This window comes from Stigmatopora argus, chromosome 18 (assembly GCF_051989625.1).
Source record: "Stigmatopora argus isolate UIUO_Sarg chromosome 18, RoL_Sarg_1.0, whole genome shotgun sequence".
Classification (NCBI taxonomy): domain Eukaryota; kingdom Metazoa; phylum Chordata; class Actinopteri; order Syngnathiformes; family Syngnathidae; genus Stigmatopora; species Stigmatopora argus.
This window is the reverse complement of record NC_135404.1, coordinates 11,025,651-11,033,959: the sequence shown is the minus strand read 5'-3', so window position 1 is coordinate 11,033,959 and position 8,309 is coordinate 11,025,651. Positions and strand designations below refer to the sequence as shown.

Genomic DNA, 8,309 nt, shown 5'->3' with positions numbered 1-8,309 from the left:
AATTTCTATTTCAATTCATCAAACTAAATAAGAATCACTTTATCCTGATATAATTAAAATTACTACAATTCTTAAGTATAGTACATCCAATCGATTCAATTGCAAAACCCCAACCAATTATATTTATTCTATTTTTTTAAGTGCATTTGATGATGGCTTGGGGAGAAGTGGTTAGCACCCCCGCCTCGCAGTTCCGAGATCGAGGGTTCGAGGTTGGGCGGACCATTTTTGCTGTCGCGTGACTAAGATGCTAAAGCGGGCTGAAAAGAGCAGCACCAATGCATTCTGCAATGGATCATGTGAGATACATTTTCTCATTTCATACTCTGACATTTACTATCTGTCAGTAGAACAATACTATTAACCAGTTTGCATGCATTCCTGCTGGTTTGATCACCATCTGTGTTGTAATAATATGGAACTGTACTAAATTCACCATTTTATATGAAATGTATGTATTTATTTACATCTGGCTACCGTGACGACCATCTAGTACGGATAGCTTTCCCCTGGCAATGTAATGTCATCTCTAGTGGTTTCAGTCAGCGTTTATCTCACATGTGACTCAAGTAAGATGTTTTTTTTTCTTTTTTTAAAGAAGTAATATAACAAGAACCAAGGGAATTAAGGTCATTATTTTTCTCGTCGGGGTCTGCAATGTCAGCAATGTTGGGAGTACTTGGGGTTCATTTGATTAACCCTGTGAGGGAAAACGGTCACTACATATATTCCGAAAGTTGACAGCTAAGACCGAGTGACATAAATGTTCTTATGAGTGGTCATTTAAAAAGAAAAAGTGGTAGGATCACTCATTATGATACCAGTTTTCAATCATTCTATTTATATTTCCATGAATTGGGTGGACTGACTATGAATGCCAGACAACTTCTGTTAATTTTCCCATTGCGCTCAAGATAATTTGGACGTCTAGCACCGTTAAAGGCATCCCATGAGTTAAATGAGTGCCCTTTAAAGCCCAGTAGAAACTGATAGTGTTTGCTCAAAGCACATGAAGAGCTCTAATGTGATCTTCTTAAAAGAAAACTATAAGAAGAATGAGATTTAGTGCCATGAACGGAGGTCTAGAAGAGTCCAAAAGGGTTTAAGACCAAGAGTCAGTATTGAAAAAGACCCTTTATTATTTGATCACTCATCGTCCGTTAGCTGTAAAAGTGCACCGTGTGGGGTTTTCACAGTTAGCAAAAGTCACAGTCCGACGACGACGTCAGAAGCATTTGAGAGAGAGAGAGGATGGAAGACATGTTGGTATCAAAGCTCAAAGGTCAAATGAAAAAAAACAAAAAACAAAATGAAGGTGAAGGTGAAGATGAGGGGAGAGAGAAAGGGAGAAGAGAGGAGCATCTGGCCTCAAGTGGTTCCGTAGTTCTTGTTCCTAGTCAAGTAAGATGGTAGACAGCGGGTTGCTTTAGTGCTGGACCAGAGCAGAAAACTCTGGAGGAGAAAAACAAATCAGAACGTGGAACTCCCGTGAGACTTTTTAAAGGAAGACGCAAATTCTTCCCGTGGAATCGAATGGCTGGGAAAATTAGGGAAGGACACGCTTACCCTCAACTCCGATTTTGCCGTCGTTGTCGGTGTCGCCGGCTTGCAGGAAGGCCTTGGTCTCTTTGTCGGTCAGAGCCCGGGCGCTAGCGGAAAAGTTCTGAAGGAAGAGCCTGCACGAGAACCAACATCGACTCTTTCATTGACATTGACATGACTGTAGACATTTAATTCATTTCAAGACTTGTATTGAACGTCTATCGCCGTCAACAGCAGCCAAAGAGTTATCAATGACCTGACCTAACACAAACATAGTCTACAAAGTCTCTTCGATTGAAATTTAGACTGGTGTTAGCTCACATTAACACTTAACAAGTCACTCCATTTCAACAGGGTTGTGTAGATTTTTTTTTAGATTTGTCCACTAGGTATAATTGAAGCAACCAAACAGCATTTTTAACACTAATAGTTTAAAATCAACATGGAAAACCACCATCGTCTCTAATTTGACTTTGATTGGCACTGAACAATGGCACTAAATGAATTAAAACCCTATTTTTAAGTTTTTTTTTAAACCTGATTCCATTTGTCTATTTAACCAATAAAAGTGGAAGGACTTTAAATTGGCCCTTGCTTATTTTTGACAAAAGTTTGGACACCCCTGGTATAGTTCTAAAACTAACATCCATCCACTCCATACCCGCCATGTTGAATCCCAAATTTGGAGGGCTATCACAAAAGACGGACGGACGCAACGTGCTCAACTTTGACACACTCAGATGGACACCCGATAGGCGAGAAGCCTACTTGAGCTCTTCCTCCTCAATGTATCCACTCTTGTCCTGGTCGATGACGGCGAAAGCCTTCTTGACCACGTCGGCGGACTTGCTGGCCAGGCCCACCTTGGCGAAGAACTCCTTGTGCTTGAAGGAGTCGGCAGCTGCGCACACATTTCAACTCATGTTAATGTCCAGCATCTTTTCCATTTTTTAATCATGAATGAAGATAAAATATGTTTCCTTTTTTTTTAAATCTAAAAAAAACCTAAGGTTTGAGGGGGGATTTGTTCCATTTAGTTTTAATCCCAAAATATTTTTTGACAAATACCAAAATTTTGAAAAACTAAATAAAGTGGAGAATATTTATTCCTCTCCACCTTTTTAGTGTAATCGAATAAGTAGAATATTTACTGTTGTTATAAATATTTAAATATTGTTTCAAACCTATAGTACATTTTAAAATTAGAAGGACATTTGCTATTAAGAGGCTTAAAAAGAGGACAACTATTACATCTCCAAATGAACTATCGCCAATTTAAAAAAAGCAGTTATTTGTCTTCATCATCAAACTGTGATAAAAAAGGCCACTGTACAGGAGGTCATAAAAAAGCGAAATAACCTAAAATAGATACAATGTGTACCAATTAACCATGCCTAGATGCAAATGTGTTACCTTGGCAAGCAGCAAGGGCTGCAGTGATGTCAGAGTCACTCAGAATTCCGGCGAACGCCATCTTTAACTGCGAGACAAAAGAAAAAGGACATCAGCCGACATGACAGTCAACAAGTGGAAATAAAGCAAGTATAAATCCCCCCGCAAAAAAACACCAAGTGATCCAACTTCTCCAAAACAAAACGCCAACCAAATAACTCCTGCGGCACGATAGTCCTCCCTCCGCTCTGCCTTTTGCATAAATCCCATCACCTGAACTCACCTTGAGTTTCTACCTCAGAGACGAGAGAGGATTGGCTGAGAAGAATCCGTTCACTGCAGTGGGGCCCCACGGCCCCGGGAGCTCCACTTATACCCGCGGCGGCAGGAAATCCGATGCACGGGCCGGCTAACGGACACGCCGCTGGAAAGCAGAGGTAGAAAATGTGTCCACTAGACAGACTGCTTCTATTAATAGCTCCATTAAATGAAGACGCTTAAAAGGGAGTTGCGCGCAGAGCTAAAAAGTGCTTGATATTGCAGCGAGCTAATTTGGGGCTAACTCGATGAAGGTAAATTTCAGCTGGCGGGAGGCCATCTTGTCAACGTCGTAGACAGCTGGGAAGATTTGTTGATCGGCCGGCATAGCAACAGACGCACGCCTTCAGGTTTGTCTACAAGTTGCTAAGTTTGACAGGTGTTCGCTTGTATCGACGGACCGCAGACCGGCGGCGGGGTGCTAAAGTGTTTTTGGTTCAGGGCCCTAAGGGTGCCCAAATTGACAGCTTCTATGATAACTAATCCACATTGCAATTTGTCCAAATCCTCCTTTTAAGCCTTGTAATAGCACTGTTTCTCTTGTATTTGGCTTTTTTTTTAATTACAGTAATACCTCGTTTATCGCATATAATACGTTCCAAGACCTGCCGCAAACGTAAGTCACCCCGATGGAGCTTTTATGGTGTCTTTTTAATATTATTTTTACACCCAGAGGTAGACACTGCCCACTAGTGGCCAGTTAAATACTCTCCAGTTGTGACATGCTTTTTAAACCCCATTTCCTGTTTGTATTATTGTTCCTACACTATAAACTTTTCATATAAATTTGGGGATAAATATTTCTATTGATCTTTTAATATTTTGTGTTTTAACTCATAAGAAAAACCGTAAATATTCTATATTTCGTGCATATTTACATTCTCAGTTTGATTTAATGTTAAAAATAACGATGAAATATTTTTCCTTTTTTTTTTACCTTTACATCAGTTGTTTTTAATTAAAAAAGGAAAGATAGTAAAAGAGGAAATCTTCAGCTTCCTATCTTTTTTTTGACAGCGCTAACTAATTGCCAGCCGCACATCCAACATATTTCAATTCTCAGATTGGACACTCGTCCACACTTTGATGCCTCAGAGGACGGTCTGCCATCTTGATTTTAATTTTAAATTGACGGTCCCCCCTCTTCCGCCCATTCAGATCATTTCTCCTTATGGTGATGAAACTATTCGGTGGCTATTTTAAGAAAAAAGTGTCATCATCTCCGCACTGAAACTATGTTTGATATGACACCCGAGAATCCCCCTTGGTAAAACCAAGTGGCCTTTTTGCATTTTTTTTCCAAAAGCCCAATAATATATAACAATGAATTAGGGCCAATTGTTTTTTTAATGGTATTTAAATGAGGCCACGTCATAATTTTCAGCGGTCAAACAAGGTCCGTCACCTGAAAGGACACCGGCCTGAGATCCCGCGTCTTCTTCAATAACCGTGTTATGTTACGAATACCCCAGCGGAGAAGCAATTAAAGGCCATCAAGCAACCAGTGTCTGTAATTTTAAACACGGTGGGCTTCGAGCGGGGGCCCCCCCGAGGACAGATTCTCGACATCATATTTAAGTCAGATCAACTTGCCGGGGGGCTTAACGGGGGCTGTAAATGGCCTAACCGTATGCAAAAAAAAAAATCCAACATGCAAACCCACCTGAGAACTGTGAGGCTGACACGCTAACCACTGGGCACAGGCAACCTGTTTGTGTGTTTTCATTTCTTCTTCTTCAGTTTTCTCAACACTTCCAACATGCCTGCTTAAAAAAAAAACACATTTAGGATGCAAAGTTTCTGAGGTTAGCGATTATTTGTCGTTTTCCTCAACAAAATACATTAAAAGATGCTATTAGCATCTGCTTCGAGCCACTAGTACACCTTTGCTGTCTCCCTCATTCATTCATTTTCCCAACCGCCCAACCTCACCAGGGTCGCAGGGGGTGCTGGAGCCTGGTAACAATTTTCTACTTACATGTTCTCAGGGTTTTTCCATGAAACCAATTAATCGTACTTGGTTTGGCTAGGAAGACGCTTCGTTTCACCTGTCCAACGGAAGCTTTGGAAAGACAAGGGTCTTCTTGTGGGAGAGAAAATATCTTTATTTAGAGCCTCTATGGAGGAATGACATCACAGAAAAAAAAAATTCAATCACTTAACTTGCTACGCGAAAGGTGTCAAAGTGGCGGCTAGGGGGCCAGATCCGGCCCGCCACATCATTTTGTGCGTTATTTTGGAATCAATTTAGAAAAATAAATAAAACTGAAATGTCATAGTTACTGTTTTTCCTTTTTGATTGAAAAAAGCATTAAAAATGGAATGTTTCCACCCCATTTCTAATGAAATTGTAAAAAAGTGAAAAATATAAGAGATTATTTGCCACTAGGAGGTTCAAAAAGCCAATCATAACGTCTACAAATGACGTAACGACTCTCAGACAAGCCGTCCATTCATTAGTCGATTCTTTTTGGCGGCCCAAACGACCCTCGGAATGAAACGGCAACTACGACGTGGCCCGCGACAAAATTAAATTTGACACCTTTGCTCTACACACATACAACATATTATTTTCTATCACAATTCTCAAAAGGAGGCACATCCTGCCATCATTTCCCAGACACTGAAACCATAGAGAGATCAATGTCCTCTTATGAAGACTTGACCAACGCTGAAAACTCTGAAAAGTAGAGCCCAGAACGTAATCTTAAGAGGACATTCACACCACAAAAGCTTTGGGACATTTTTTTTTTCTGGCTTACCTTCCCATCCAATCTTCCCGTCGCCGTCCGAGTCCCCCTCCAGCAGAAAAGCCCTGGTCTCGGCGGCCGTTAGTGTCCTGGCACCTTTGGAGAAGTTCTGCAGGAACAGCCTAAAAGGCAAAACGGTCCATGTCTTTAAAAGTGAAAATTTAAAAATTGCAAAAAATAAAAAGGAAAAAATGAACTCACTGTAACTCATCCTGCTCTATAAATCCACTTTTATCCTGATCCAAGATGTTGAAGACCCTCTCAATCTCAGTTGAAGTCTTCTTCGACAAACCCACCACTTTGAAAAACATCTTTGGATTGAACGAGTCTTTGGCTGGGGGTGAAAAAACAAAACAAAAAAAAACACTTGAAATTGTAATAGTGAGTTGGGTGTATATATCCGCATTTTTTTTTCTCTTACCTTTGCACGCGTTGATGGCAGAGGTAATATCGGAAACGGCGAGAACGTCGCTCATGGCCATGTTGAGGGAGCTTGTGGCGGTGGAGGTGGCGGCACGAAAGAAACAAGGCGCTCGGGTGAATGGGCTTCCTCCCACTGGGTGTCACAAACCACCAGCGTCCTTCTGTCTGCTGTCACCTGCAGATGACTACTTGAGATTGGGTTATTTGGGGCGGGAGGCGGGCGGTGGGTGCACCAGAAGGTGCGAGATCAAGCTAACTTCCAGAAAGCCTGGAATCATAAAAGTCAGATCGAGTCAAAAACGTGCAGGATTGCTTGAATGAATCCCTCTCTACCATAGACAAATGTATGTAGGAGTAAACTCTCACCTCAGAAACTCTCAATGTGAATTTTAACGAGTTATAACAAATGTATGTGTTGTTCGGAAATGTCATCTTTCTAGCGACCAGTGAAGCAAAATTGAAAGAGTTTTGTCCCTTCCCTTTCCCCCCAAAGCTAGTCTAACATTTCCATGCAAACGCATTCATTGGCACCTGCCTAGCTTATCGTCCAAGCACTATTTGCACAATTTGTAAACATCCTGTTATTATGCCGACCTCCGTCATTATCAGGCCAAGCTGAACAGACACGCCTCCTCGTGTGCTCTTGCTCTTTTCAAGCTGGGTCTTGGTCTCGAGACCACATTGACCGGCAGGTCCAGATTTGGGATTTTCTGTTGACACTTCATAAAGACGATTTTAGGGGGAAAATTTGAAGCCCAAACAAACACAATCCATTTGGTGTCACTCATGTAAAGGACTGCGTCTCTGAACCAAATGTAGGTCATTTCAAAATTTTAATAATAATAACAATTATGGTATGGACGTGAAATTGATAAAATGTTCAAAAAACATTGAATGCAAGCCGAATTAATCTTTGGTGATGTCCTTAGTGACACAAAGTATTTTGTTTCATTTAAGGTATTTAAAGGCGTGCTTAATAAAGGGTAAAAAAGGGGGGTGACACGGTTGGGTGGAGTTTGCATGTTTGTGGGTAATCTCGGGGTACTCCGGTTTCCTCCCCACATCCCAAAAGCATGAATTTAACGCGACGCAACGACAACAACATCCTCCCCCCCCCCGAAGCACATCCGCGTAGCTTCCCCTGACAAAACCCTCGGCCTTGGGCTTTTCCTTACTCCCGTGCATGTTTTCAGGAAGAGCTGGCTTCCTGCGTGATGGATGAGAGGTGGGAAAAAAGGGGGGGATGGGATGGGACGGGACAGACGTGGACAGGAATCGGATGGCAATGTGGCAAACATTTGGACACTTTGTCCTGGCGTGGAAGAGGAGAGATTGGCTTCGCGGAGACGACATGTATGGACGGGTCGTTTTAGGACTTTGGCATGCGCAGGTATGAAAACAAGGGAACCTTTTTGAAAATATTCACTCACTGGGTGCCATTGATGCCAATTGACGTCCAAAGTAGTTTAACCAGGAAGGTTGGCCGATCATGAGTAATATAATGAATTATCCTGCTTTAACATAAATATATATACACAGATACTTAGTATATAGTAAATAATCTGGCAACATTTTTGCAAATGAATCAATAGTATTTGTTTTTTTTAAATTAATTAAGCTTTAAACTGACTAATAATGTGACAAAATGTCATTTGTTGTCATTATTGGATTGGATTGGATTGGATTGGATAACTTTATTCATCCCATATTCGGGAAATTTCGTTGTTACAGTAGCAAGAGGGTGAGGATGCAGAAATAGGAAAGGCATTTTAGACATAAATAGATAATAGGTAATAAGTAAGTTAATAAATAAATACATGAATAAATATATAAATAAATAAGCGTGTCTCTGAAGTATATATATACATACATATATATGTATAT

General features: G+C 40.9%; 2 protein-coding genes across 2 annotated transcripts; both read right to left on the bottom strand.

The window, feature by feature from the left end:
* Window positions 1-1,115: 1,115 nt before the first annotated feature.
* On the bottom strand, window positions 1,116-5,439 carry LOC144093019 (parvalbumin beta-like). Its single transcript, XM_077626251.1, has 6 exons — window positions 4,916-5,439; window positions 3,218-3,358; window positions 2,956-3,022; window positions 2,311-2,443; window positions 1,567-1,676; window positions 1,116-1,452 (listed from the first exon to the last, which is right to left on the bottom strand). Exons 3-6 carry the CDS (start codon window positions 3,014-3,016, stop codon window positions 1,427-1,429), a joined length of 330 nt encoding a protein of 109 aa, XP_077482377.1. The 5' UTR covers window positions 3,017-3,022; window positions 3,218-3,358; window positions 4,916-5,439; the 3' UTR covers window positions 1,116-1,426.
* Window positions 5,440-5,795: 356 nt separating this feature from the next.
* On the bottom strand, window positions 5,796-6,654 carry LOC144093261 (parvalbumin, thymic-like). The gene is made up of 4 exons (XM_077626631.1): window positions 6,424-6,654; window positions 6,204-6,336; window positions 6,015-6,124; window positions 5,796-5,932 (listed from the first exon to the last, which is right to left on the bottom strand). Exons 1-4 carry the CDS (start codon window positions 6,482-6,484, stop codon window positions 5,904-5,906), a joined length of 333 nt encoding a protein of 110 aa, XP_077482757.1. The 5' UTR covers window positions 6,485-6,654; the 3' UTR covers window positions 5,796-5,903.
* Window positions 6,655-8,309: the final 1,655 nt, after the last annotated feature.

Excerpts from the sequence above, each read along its gene's own strand:
- LOC144093019 (XM_077626251.1), bottom strand. The coding sequence starts at position 3,016 with ATGGCGTTCGCCGGAATTCTGAGTGACTCTGACATCACTGCAGCCCTT. Across the intron at positions 2,444-2,955 it reads AGCCCTTGCTGCTTGCCAAG|CTGCCGACTCCTTCAAGCAC; the intron begins GTAACACATTTG and ends ATGTGTGCGCAG. Across the intron at positions 1,677-2,310 it reads ATTGAGGAGGAAGAGCTCAA|GCTCTTCCTTCAGAACTTTT; the intron begins GTAGGCTTCTCG and ends GTTCTCGTGCAG.
- LOC144093261 (XM_077626631.1), bottom strand. The coding sequence starts at position 6,484 with ATGGCCATGAGCGACGTTCTCGCCGTTTCCGATATTACCTCTGCCATC. Across the intron at positions 6,125-6,203 it reads ATAGAGCAGGATGAGTTACA|GCTGTTCCTGCAGAACTTCT; the intron begins GTGAGTTCATTT and ends TTTGCCTTTTAG. Across the intron at positions 5,933-6,014 it reads CGGGAAGATTGGATGGGAAG|AGTTTTCAGCGTTGGTCAAG; the intron begins GTAAGCCAGAAA and ends TCTACTTTTCAG.